The sequence below is a fragment of the Muntiacus reevesi genome, chromosome 5 (genome assembly GCF_963930625.1).
Source record: "Muntiacus reevesi chromosome 5, mMunRee1.1, whole genome shotgun sequence".
NCBI lineage: Eukaryota > Metazoa > Chordata > Mammalia > Artiodactyla > Cervidae > Muntiacus > Muntiacus reevesi.
This window is the reverse complement of record NC_089253.1, coordinates 50,054,112-50,067,132: the sequence shown is the minus strand read 5'-3', so window position 1 is coordinate 50,067,132 and position 13,021 is coordinate 50,054,112. Positions and strand designations below refer to the sequence as shown.

Sequence of the window (13,021 nt, the reverse complement as noted above, 5' to 3'; positions counted from 1 at the left end):
CTTCTAATTTCTGAGATAGGAAAACTTAGGGACTTATCCAAACTCACACAGTTAGTTGGGAAGAAGAACCTGGACCACAACCCAGAGATTCTCCCTCCCAGCCCAGAACCCACTATCCCACCACTCTTTGCTGACCAGGAGCAGTACTCTCCTGGAAGCCAGGCTTTCCCACGATCCTTCCTGACCACAGGCTGGTAAAGGAGCAGACGTCAGCCTCACAGAAGTGGGTTTCTTTCCACCGGGGCTCATTTGCTGCAGCATCAAGGACTCTCCCACCCAAACCTTCTTATCAGGAGCCAGGATGGGCTGTTAATCTGCAGCTCCTAGAGCCCTGTCTACACTCTCTGGGGTGGTGCCTATCATCCAGAAACAGCTGACTGAGCACAGGTCTCTCAGGCTAGCACTGTTTACCAAGTAGAGAAGCTAGGAGCAGAATGGACCAACCAATGCTTGGACCCTGAACACAAAAAATCCACCTTGCAACTCCTCAAGCAATTCCTGTTCATAGCCCCTGTTTCCTCACCTGGCTAAGGGGAGCTCTCCACTCTTATTGACAGTCAGATCTAAAGTAAATAACACACTGCTTGAACACAGAACCCTCTTATGTAAATTGAGGGACTACTAGTCTATCTAGAACCAAGAGCAACCCCAATACCAACAGGCCATTCTACGGTTTCCCTGGCTTGGAAACAGAAGTGGTTGACGGTATCCTCTTAACTTCCAGACAACCCTCACTGAATTTCAGGACTTTGACTAAACAATGAAATATCCTTCATGAGAGGAGTCTGTTGGGAAACAAGAACATAGATGCTGATTTTGTACCTAACAAGAGAACAAAAATTCAACCCTAACCTCATTTGTAAGGACCTACCAAAAAAGTAGGTCCTTGACAAATGAATGCCTAGGACATTTGTGTTAGAAGGTAGCCATGGAAATGGGGCCATTCCTTTTAAACAACTCAACACAAATGGGTCTCTAACCAATTCTATTTGTGATACAGAATAGCTAGCTTCCCTGACTGCCATCTCCTGGCTCACCTACCCTCCCAGTATATCACACATGGCTTCCCAGGCCTACTTCCCATCAAGGACACCTAGGTCAAACTGCATGTTTGTTGATGAAGGTCACGGAGGTATGAAGTGTGCGTATGGTGGGGGTATGCCACTGTTCATGAGTCGACATGTTTAAAATTAAGTTTAAGTACAGTTCACTTATGCTTCCCAGGTGGTAGTGGTCAAGAATCCACCTGCCAATGCAGGAGACGCAAGAGACTCAGGATCAGGAAGATCCACTGGAGCAGGAAACAGCAACCCACTCCAGTATTCTTGCCTAGAAAATTCCATAGACAGAGGAGACTGACAGGCTACAGTCTGTGAGGGTTGCAGAGAGTCACATGACTGAGTGACTAAGCATGCATGCATAGCCCACTTATGGCCAACAAAAAGATAGCCCAGGTCAAAAATTCACTTGTGACCTCAGTGTGAACTGCAGAGCTAGCAAGTGAAGTGGGCATGGAGAAGCCTGTGTCAAAACCTCACGGGTAGAACCCAAAAGTCAGGGACAAGGAAGGCTGCTCATATGTCCTTACACAGATCCCATCCATATAGTCAGAGAGTCATAAATGGGTAACAAACCTTTGCTCTTGGTGTTTGATGTCAGAAGTAGCCACATTTTAATTAACTGGTAACATTAACCTTCTGTCACATGTTCAGCACCAATGCCTGTATCCTGAGGCTCAATTGCTCTCACATAATAAGAATAGTCAGTGTCATGTGGGAGCCTCAAAAGATCACAAGGAAACAGGACAAGAATTTTTAAAATTCTGCCCCAAACTGGAAAGGGGTTCAGTGTCCTCTGTTCACCATCCCAGTCTGTGAACAGACTGTGTCTTAATCATTTTTAATATTTTTAGTACCTAGCACATATAATAAATGCTTGCTGAATGAACTAATGAGTATGGCTGAGCAAGGATGGATAAGATGAGCCCGGGCTAGGAAAGTTCAGACTAGATCATGGGCGCATCTAGCATTTTCACATGGAAGTTAGAATATGCATTAAAGGAAGGAAGTAAGCTATTTCCCAAGAAAGACGAAATACTTGGAAATGTCCCTACCACCCATGCCACAGGACTTCTGAATCCAGCTAAAGAGAAACACTATGAGACACAAAGGATTTGGATTTGAGGGAAATGCAAATTAGCGATGTGGGAATTTAATCTTCTCTACACCACACGACTTCATCTGCTACATTTTTATTAAAGTAACCCAAAAAAGTGTACATGTGTCCATAAAGCTGTACATTCTTCTATATAACAACACTATTATACAATTAGTAACCTTTGTCTTTTCTGTCAGAATAGCTTAAAAATGTATTTATTTTTACTTAATAGGAGAGACAGGCCTGATCAACAGTCCAGCTCTGGGTGTTTATTGTTTTTAAAGTGAATGTCAAAAAGAAGAGAGAAAAGATTAAGTATGAAACCATGAGGATGCTTATAAAAAGGCAGGAACCTGTTTGCAGACAAGATGTAACAACAATCTGCAGGGATTCACAGCTTTGTTTCAACCCATATGCCAGAAAATGAGCACTTGGGTCTACGGGCCTGAAGTCAACTTTAAAGCAATAAGGACTGGAAACAGGGCCTGGGAAGGTAGCTTGGGATTTGGAAAGTTCAAGAGGCAGAACTGGCAGGAATGGGTAGGGATGTTTGGTAAATAGCACCTCTGAGTCAGAATTGAGTAGTTAAGAAATCCAGGACAGGGGACTGGCAGTGGAGAGAAAAACTCCTCATTAAGGGCAACAGCCGGAGAGCAGTCAGGTTCACCAGACGTCCCAGCTGCGGCCTTCTCAAGGTGACTAGGGTTTGGGAAACTCAAGGCCTTGAGGACCCCTCACCAATGTCACTGAGAAACTGAAGCAATGGGATTTCTTCCCTGTGAAATTTTCCATTTTCTTCAGACCCAGAACAGTAAATATTGCACAAGTCTGTAGACAAACTCGGATTGTACGGAGAGAGATGCCAGCCTCTCCCACGGGTGCTCTGAGCACCAAGGAGAAAAAAACAATGCCCAAGGCTTGGCTGTTAGAGTCAGTTCTACAAGAATACCAAGTAGTAACTTGGGGCATTCTCTCATTCAGCCAAGAAACATCTGCAAGGCTAAGCATAAAGCCATAGTCCTGAGGACAAAGGGAGAGATAGTTTCCTAAGCTCACCAGGGCGCCAGGAGGTTGTGACAGCCAGTTCTCCTCCAGCTCCTCCTGGGACCCAGGAGGCTATATTGCACAGTGACTGAGAACTCTTATCCTAGAAAATAGCATAGTTCCATGACCCAACCAGAAGGGGAGGGGGGTGGGGTGCGATTGGTGGTGGTGGGGGTAGTTGGAGAGGGGTGTGTGCTTTTAAAAAGAAGGCAGTAATCAAGGACCTGAAGTTCCCTGTAGCTTTTGAGCTACCTCCCAAAGAGATAATGGTAGCATCATTAGGACTTCCATCTGGTTGCAAAAAGAAGAGTTTTGGCCAAAAAAACATCCCAGTGGATACTCTTTGGATTCTAAAATTCCATTACAAGTCACCCCCAAGTTAATCGCCACACAGAGCAGCACTACACCAAGGCAAGGGTTGGCAGAGAATAACCTTCTGTCCCGACTCCAGTAACCTCCAACCCTGCCTCGCTCCCCTGACCTCCAGAACAAAAGCTTTACATTCTTGGTGGGAAGCAACATCTACAGGTCTCTGAGAATGGAATTAGAAACCAGTCACGATTTCAAGAAAAGCTACTCAGGACAGAAGGAATTAGGAAAGGCCTTTTCATTCTGTGCCTAGGATCTCATAAAAAATAAAAATAAAAGAGAAGATTAGGCAATATAGTATGACTTAAGTCCAGGTTTGCATGCCCTTGAGTAAGAGAGGGGCCAGGGGTGCAGGTGTCCTGGTTGGGAGAGTGAGAAGTTTGAACTCAGCCTCTTTTCTCTCCCAGGACAGATTCTGACCTCCCTTGTTCACAGCCACTAATCTTGTTTGCTCCCTCTCACACCTTCCTGGGTTGTTAGCCAAACTTCTCTCACCTCACTTTGGCCAGAACACCATTCCTCCCTCCCATAGGCAGACACTGGCTCCCAGACTCAAGCACACAATTCTCTCCAAAGGCACCTGCGGAGGCCACTTCCAAGCAGCGTCCATTAAGGATTTTTTTCTTTAAAAAATCTTTTGGTTTTTTCCTCCCCTTTTCTTAAAAAAAAAAAAAATATATATATATATATATATATAAATAGCTCTTCATTTAAAATACAGTTCCCCAGGTTGAGATGCAGTGGCCTGCTGCCACAGCAGAGCTGAGTACAGTAGAGTGCCAGGTGGGGCTGGCGAGGGATCTAACTGGAGACTGCCATGATGTAGTTCTTTGAAGGACTGCTCCTGCCCAGTATCATTTGGTTCTTGCAGGTGAGAAGCCCATAGGATGTGGCCACTGGAGCCTCCTGGTACAGGACGCAGATGGAGCCATCCTCCCCAATGCGGTAGGACACCTCGTAGGGGTCCACCCACAAGGTCAGCTCACTGGGCAGCAACCGGTGCAGCTGAGGCTGGCTGAGTCCAATCTGGCTAGCCACTTTACTGATGATGGGGTCCATCTTGTGGTTGATGCGGATGCAGCGGTAGCCAGAGCCCTTGGATGGTTTTTCAGGAAACCAATGGTGTTTGTAATGCTCTGTGGAGACAGGACAAGGGGGAGATGCACTGGTTAGCTCAGCTGGGCCATGGATGCGACCACAAGGGGTGGGGGGTAATGGGATGTGTGCTAAGTCACTTCAGTTGTGTTCATGCAACCCCATGGACTGTAGCCCACCAGGCTCCTCTGTCCATGGGATTCTCCAGGCAAGAATACTGGAGTGGGTTGCCATTCCCTTCTCCCGGGGATCTTCCTGACCCAGAGATAGAACCCACATCTCTGTTCCCTGCACTGGCAAGTACGCCACTCGGGGTAACGGTGATGACAGGAGGAGAGGAAACGGCCTAGTTATTTTAAGTAAGCAACATGGTTTCTCATGAGTTTTATGACCCTCCTGAAACCCTCCTGACATTGTAGCAAAAGAAAAAAAAAAATTATGGAATCTGGAAAGACCTCTCCTTCTAAGACATGGGTGTATGTGTATTGAGAGGGTGTCCCAGAGCTCTGGAGCAATCCTCTGTGGCCAGTATATTGCCTTTGGCACATTCCCGGTTTAAGGAGGAGGATATGCCTGGGGCTGACATGTCCAGGCAGGGCCTCTGGGAACCTCTGAGCCAAAATTCAAGGCCAAGAAGGCTGCCCTCACTGTCGGACCCACAGCAAGACATCATGTCTCCCACCCAGTGCCTCGGTGGTTCCCTCTGCCTTGAAAAGTCAAAGACCTGTCACAGTGGCTAAAGGAGGCAGAACTGGGATGGTTTAATGAAACATATGTTGTCCTTCAGAAGGCGGGACTGTGTGGACACGCTTAAAGATGGCTATTGCTGCCCAAGCCCGCCAGCCAACAACAGCTAGGAGACAGGTCTCTCCCGGCCAGTGGCTGCTTATCTCTTGCCCACCTCCTCATCTCACGCCGCACCGCCCCCAAGCCCAACACACGCCCGCGGAGCACAGTTACTGCATACAAGCCTCTCTCGGTACCAGAAAGGGTGGCAGATGGCTAAGGGAGGCCGGAAGATAGAAAGGGGGCCTGGGTTCCAACTGGCACCAAAGAGGTGCCAGCCACTGCTCCAGGCGCGGCCTGTGCGGCCGGAAGAGCCTCGGCTGGGAGCTCGAGTTGTTTGGAAGCTTCCACTGCGCCTTCTCGTTCCATAAGGACCCTCGGCTGGTCGGGCTGTCGCCTGCAGGGTGTCGGGTCCAGTGAGGGAAAAAAGCCCGCACGCAGACCCACAGGCACCCCACTTCCGCGGCACCCAGCGGCGACCCGGGGTCACGACCCGGGGACCGCGACAGCGCAGAGCGCAGTACCCAGCCGGAACCACGGCGCACCCGGCCCCAAGACAGGGCCGAGGACCACGACCCGAGGGAGCGAACGGGCCGGGGCCGCTCGGCGGGGAGCCCGCCCTCGTTGGGGACTGAGCCTTAGGGCGCCGGGCCCTCCGCCCCGTGCTCACCCGTCAGCGCCGCCTGGAGAGCCCCGCGGAACACCTGCAGTCGCTGCTCGTTCACGCAGCCCCGAGTCCTCAGAAGGCTGGAGAGGAAGCCCACAGCGGCAGCGATCTCCGGGAGCATGTCTGCTCTCCTCTCGGCCCAGGGCGTCTGGCTTCTGTCGCGGGCCTGAGCGGTCTCCGACTGGACGCGCTGCCCGGGTAGTCTTCTGTCGCTCCGCCGCCGCTCGGCTCTGCCCGGACTCGCCCGGAGACGCGCTTTTCAGACAGCGGCCAGAGGCCGGGGGCCCACCGGCGGAGGCCATTGGCCGGCGGCGCGGGGGGCGGGGCCTGACGTCCGCCCCCCCCCCCCGTCCCCCTCCCGAACTCTCGCCCCCGCCCCACCCCCGCCGCCCCCTTCGCCCTGAGGTCATCGCCCGCTGACGTCAGTGCTGGTAACAAGAGCTGCGCTTTTCAGGCCGCGGCGAGAGGCGGGGGTACTGGCGGCGGAGGCCATTGGCCGGCGGTTCGGGGGGCGGGGTCTGTAGCAGCCCCGCCCCGCGCGTTCGCCCCGCCCCCGCGCGCTCGTCCCCGCCCCGCCCCCTTCGCCCGGAGGTCGTCGTCCGTGACGTCAGTGCTGGTAACTCGAGCTGCGCTAGCCGGTGGGGGAAGCAGGGGAAAGGGAGACCGGGAGCGACTGGGGTCTCTGGGAAGGACAGCAGCGCGTCAGGCTGGGCGTGGTCTGACCTCCCCTCTCCTCCCATCCTTCCACACAGCTTAAGGAACACCTCCAAGAAGAAGCCTTCCTTGATGCCACCTCTCCCAGGCGGTCCCCTTTTCTGACTCCCACATCTTCAGCCGCACCCTGTCATAGCCACTCACCCGTTTTACCACTTTCCCACCAGTCAGAGTGGCTTCTTGACTCTCCGGAAACGGAGACTAAGCCTTCTGTTTACTTCTACGATAATGCCAAGTTCCCCAAGTTCTGCTCTTCCTCTCCAGAAATGCCTGTCCTCTTGCCTAGAACCGTGGCCTAGTCTCACCTATGCTGCTGGGTGGGGGTGGCGGCAGGGATGCAAGACTCACCGGGTCTTGCTCTTCCGCATGGGGACCATCCTCAGAACCTGGCGCCATCACAGGCTTTCCTTGAGGTCTGCTAAATGAGGATAAAGCCTAACCAAAATCCCAGGGTTCAGAATACATAGGTGCCCCGTACATATATATTAATCGAGTCAAACCCGATGGCCTCTGTAAATCCTTATTTTCCTTGACTCTGGGGGCAGTCTCCTCTTTTCTTTCCTGACCCCAGATTCCTCTGCCTCCTTCCTCCCTGGCTGCTCCCCTTCTGGCTGTTCTGGATCCCTTCCTGTTCCCCTTTCCTCATTATATCCATTCATTCCTCTTCCTTTTCTCTCCACTTTTTTTCCTGACAGAGATCTGATTCATGTTGTCCACTTTGATATTTACTTTGTTTTTACCACTGACTTTCCTATGTGCAAGTCTGTTCACATGTCCTTTCATCCCACTCCTATCTGCTCTGTCTCTCCTCTTGGATGTCCAGCCACTACATCAATGTCAGTCTAAAGTCCACTGATTTCTCCAAAGCCAGCCTCCTTCTTGACCTCCATTTCTATCAAATACCACCGGTCCCCCAGTCACTCTACTCAGAAAACTCAGACTCACTTTTGGCTTGTTACTTTTTCATTAGATCCAGTCTCAAGACCTATTGCTTCTTCATGTCTAGATGACTGCAGTAGACACTATCAAATCCAGTCCCCAAACCACACTTCTCACTGTTAGTAGATTTACTTTCCTAAAGTTCTGCACTCACATGCTCTTCTTTTGCTCAGATCACTGAGATATCCTCCATTTGTCGACTGCATTAAGTATGGACCCCTTTGTGTAATAGTTAAGAATTTTCATAACTTGGCTGCATCTACCTTTTTAGGTTTCTGCCACTTCGTGCTCCCAGACGACTCTCCTCACTGTTCTCTAAGCTTCAGAGCAGTTCTGCATCCCAGAGCCCTCAACATTTGCCCATGATCCCTATCCCTACCCTGTAATATGGTCCCCATTCCATGTACGTATGAATGTGCCTGGCCTTGCTACACTGTGACTCATGTCATTATCTCTTGGATACCTTGCTGCCTCCTTGCCATCTTTCCCAATCCCTCACACTCCTGAAGGCACAGCTTAAGCTGGGTCCTCTACTTTGGAAACCTGTGCTGGCCATTATTTCACTATAGAATTAAGATTATCCATACTATTCATTTGGCATTTATAATCTGTTGTTTGATAAGATTAGTGATCTTTTTAGAAGCTGACATCTTGTTTGCAGACTACTGGAAAACAGGTTACTATGCTCATATGTTCTATGTTTCCAGGACAGTTCAGGTTTCAAATATTCTGCTCCATTGCTTTATAGAGCCCATTAAAATGGCCTGGAATTCTAGTGTTTGGGCATTGAACACGTCTCTTAGATGAGCTCTTCACTGACTCCTTCCCAAAGCTGGATCAGACTGGATTAGACTCCTACCTCTGCTCATTGAGGGGGAGACAATGTGTTTTTAGAAACAGGGCTGGAACTGGAAACAAGATAACCTAGAGAACATCAAACAAAAAGACCAGCTGTCAGCAAGGCCAGGGAGACAGGTCAAGGTATAAACGTGTGCAGAGTGATTTAGCACCAACATCTGAAAATAGCATCTTCCTGGGTATGCTGTTGACAGGGGTCTGGTGTTCTGGGCCTTGCTCTAGTCCATAATTGATGGGGGAAAAGTTTTGTGACAGAGCATCACCTGCTTTTTGCCTTAGGAAATAGAATTCTGTCCTTATGTAGGTTTTTTATATCACTCGCCAGGTCACACAGCTAGTTCTCAATAGTGTCGGGACTAGCAGATCTGTTGACTTCAAATATCATGCCCTTTTCATTAGACCGTGGAGCCCTTGTACTACTACAGTGGCCCCTAGTCCCACCACATCCCACAGAGCTGTTATTCTAGATGATGATGAAATGAATTGGAGGGGAACATTCTTCATTTTGAAAAAGGAGCAAGGTCTTATCCCACAGATTCCCCCATTACCCAGGGAGTGTCTTGCTCTCATTTAGTTCCTGAACTTTGTTAGAGGGCATTGATAATAACCAGAAAGCACTTTATGTACTTTCTCATCCTCTCTTCTTTCTATACACAAGCCTGGGGAGAGGAAGTTTAATGTATCTAACATGCAAAGTTTCTAAGTCACTTTACAGAATTTGGATTCTCAATCAATTTCTTTTAAAGGCAAATACATTATAATAATACAAATTACTTTTGGAATTTTCTGAAACTTCCCTTAAACTGCTAGGACCAGGGTCCTGAGAAACTCTGAAGTCCAGATTTCACTTCTGTTGCCTGCTGCCTCCCATTTCTTGGCATAGCCAAGGTATAGTTCTAGCATCTGGATAAGAGCCATGGGTCCCTCCCTCTCTCTTCTCTTCTTCCTGCTCCTCTTCCTCCTTACTCATCTCTTCCCCTCTCCCTAAATGCCTTGAGTTGAATTTTGAACATTAGACGTCCTAACACTCTGCTGAACTGTGACTCTACCTACTGCCATGTTGGGCAGGTAGTGTGGAGGTGGAGGTGATGCCAGTGTATGACTCAACTGGACCAGAAATTTTTCTGTGTATGTGACCCCAACCCACTGTCTCCCTGGATGCCCATTTTACCCACTTGTGCAGCTTACCTGTGTGGCCTCTCTAGAGTGATCCACAGCTTCCCAAACAGCCCTCCTCAGATCAAATCCCTACCCAGAACTGGGTTCCTCTCCTCAGTTCTCAGCTCTGGCTTTGTCTGTGGGGTCATTACGCATGCTCTGCTTTCCACTCCCCAACGCGGCACAATCAGATCATTGTATGTGACCATCTCTCCCAGCATCCTGCTGACCCTGCAGGGCCTTAGCTCAGTTTTCAAGACTACCTCCCAGTTTCCTGACCACATGTTGAAACCTGAGGTTAAGTAAAGTTGATTTGCAGGCTGAGGCTGGGCTGCGATCTTCTAGGAAGATTATATCAGCTCATTCTAACACTGTGCAGTGCATAGTTTTAGTAAGTCAGTGTGTGAGTGTGTGTGTGTATGTGTGTATATATGTGTGTATCAGTGTGGGTAGGTAGGCAGTATATATGAATGTACATACTTAAATGTGTATGATATTTGTGGATAGAAGGGGCTGTGGATATGTTTGTAGATATTAGCATGTACATAGTATATATTGAAGGACATCATTTTGTGAAGTGTTTATGTTTTGGTGGAGTGTATATTTTGGCAGGTGTGTCTGAGTGTGGCTGGTATAGATGTTAATTTGATCTTTCCTCTCTTTAGGCCTCATCGGTGATAACCTTGCTTTGCTGCCCAGAGCTGATAAGAAACATCACTCAGGGAGGACGAATGCCTCTTCTTCTAATCAGAGTGAAAATGTTGCTAAATATATTCATTATTCTTTGCAAACATCACTGGATAATGTTCAGGACATGTTTTTGAGTTCCCTATTACTGTCTCACAAAGTTGTACCCTTCAAGATCAGCTCTAGACCAGTCAGTCTGAGAGTTACTCTTAGAATCAGGAACAGAAATCAAGGACACAAAGAAGATAACAGTGTTCCTATAACTTGTTAAAGAAGACTAAGAAATTGGGGACGTTAGTTATTTTTAAGTATCTGTCTTTAATTCCCTTTCCTTACCCCAAAGTGAACTGAGAACAGGGACAGAAACATGTAATGCAAAGATGATTAGGGTTAAGTGAAAAACTACCCATCTGGACTGAAGGAAGGCTCGGTAAAATATAAATATGAAAAGGACTTCCTAATTCCCTGGTCACAACAATTTTCAAGTCTGTAAGGATCATTTCTGAGAAACTATTGAGGGTTGGAGAAGAGTCAGAAAGCTAAAGAGTAACCCATTTCTCCACTGGCTCTGAAGGAAGATGCAAAAAGAAGATGCCATTGCACAAAAAAACACCTAAATTTGGCAAGAGAACTTCTTTATAGGAAAGTGAGCAAGTAGGATCTGCTAAACAAGATATCTGCTTCAGGACTCAGATGCTCTGAAATACAAAAAATACACAAAATGCTCTGTGGCTGAAGATAGCCACAGAGGGTGCTATGGTGCAGGCTGCTGGCGGAACCTGCAATGAATCACCCTCAGCAGTTTCCCACACAGTTTCCAAGTGATCAGTAGAAACAGCCATGGCAGATGCAGCCTGCCACCCAACCTGGGAGCCCATCGGACACATAGTGGCCAAAATAACAGGCCTGCCTAAGCTTTAGCAGGCTTACCTACAGGTAAACTTGGGAGCTGGGGAGGGTCACGGTTCTCCATGGTACACAGTCTCTGGATTTCCTCTCTCTGCCAATTACTGTCCATATAGCTCAGAAGTCACATGGAAGCCTGTGAAACAGACTCAATCACAATATACATTGTTTGGTCTGTATGGTGCTTAAGCATTTAAAATATTAGCTGTCAATTTTTAACTTTTAGGTAGCATTGTATCAAAATAAAACCCTGGAATTATAATTTCTCTTTAAAAATTAGCATATTTGTTTACACTGATTTCACATTCTTATTTACCAATGACTGGTACCTAAGACAGGGAATGCGTCCTTCAATTTGTCCAGTCCCCACCCACTCGTTATAGCATCTTTGCTGAGACCAAGTCGTGATTATCACTTACCATGGCTGGATGCTGGGGTTTATTATTATTATTATTACTTGATAGGAAAGTAGGATTTATTGGTGGGCATGAGTAAGGAGGGGATAACACCGAGGATCTCGTGAGTACAGGGCCCGCCATTTGTCCAGAGGCCACAACTAGGGATGTATTTGAGCCTACAGCCATCCAGGATGAGCAGCTTTTCTGCTACACTGTCTTCAAATTTATCCACATTAAACTTAATGAAGCCCCACTCCTTGGAGAGGTGAATCTTCTGGCAGCCAGGGAACTTGAACCTGGCCCTGCAGAGTTCAATCATATGCTCCTTGTTCTGCAACTTGGTGTGGATGGACATTATGACTTGGCCAATGTGGACTCTGGCCACTGTGCCCTGGGCCTTTCCAAAGCCACTGCACATACCTGTCCGGAGCCTGTCAGCTCCAACACAGGACAACATCTTGTTGATGCAGGTGACAGGGAAGGGTTGGAGCCACACTCAGATGTGGAAGCCACCTTTGCCATAGCTTTTCACCAGGTATTTGTTGGCACAAATGCAGGCAGCCTCCAGGGCTTTGGAGGAGAGCTGCTCATACTCATCTGACACCATGTGGCCACAGAGTGGGAACTCATCCACTTTTGCCTTCTTCCACTGTGGCTTGTTCGTACAATGTCTGTAACACCGGGCGACGGCGGGGGGCGGAGGGCAGTGGCCCATGGTGACACCAGGATTTGCAGTGGTGAGCCAAAGGGAAAAGGCTGGGATTTATTATGATTTTTATATACTGAATCTTCATTTGCATTATCTACCTTGATCCTGGAAGTGTTAGAATTAGCATCTCCCGATACAGAGCAAATGTCAAACTATCAGCTCTAACCCTAACTTTCATACTGAGCTGCCAACTGCTTTTTATTTCAGTTGAGAACTGGACATTTTGAAATATTTTTTTCTGGTGTTTTAATCTCAGTCTGTAACAAGCCTGTAACAAGAACGTTAATGCTATTTTGAGAGAGAATGAAATCAGAAATTGAGCATAAGGGAAAAAATTACCTTGCTCAGTTCAGTTCAGTCGCTCAATCGTGTCAGACTGAACAAGTCAAGATACATTTTTCCTTTATACACAACTTCTGATTTCATTCTCTCTCAAAATAGCATTACTGTTCTTTGTCTAAACACCAGGCTGAGTTTGGCAGACATCTTTAACCCTACCCCTCCTGATCAGTTTCCAAGGCCTAGAGTTGGACC

The 13,021-nt window shown here is 47.9% G+C and overlaps 1 protein-coding gene and 1 pseudogene across 1 annotated transcript; both read right to left on the bottom strand.

Moving 5' to 3' along the window:
- Positions 1-2,235: 2,235 nt before the first annotated feature.
- BTG2 (BTG anti-proliferation factor 2) lies at positions 2,236-6,371 on the bottom strand. Its single transcript, XM_065938186.1, has 2 exons — positions 6,122-6,371; positions 2,236-4,706 (listed from the first exon to the last, which is right to left on the bottom strand). Exons 1-2 carry the CDS (start codon positions 6,237-6,239, stop codon positions 4,372-4,374), a joined length of 453 nt encoding a protein of 150 aa, XP_065794258.1. The 5' UTR covers positions 6,240-6,371; the 3' UTR covers positions 2,236-4,371.
- A 5,484-nt stretch (positions 6,372-11,855) lies between these two features.
- LOC136169326 (large ribosomal subunit protein uL16-like) lies at positions 11,856-12,493 on the bottom strand (annotated as a pseudogene).
- Positions 12,494-13,021: the final 528 nt, after the last annotated feature.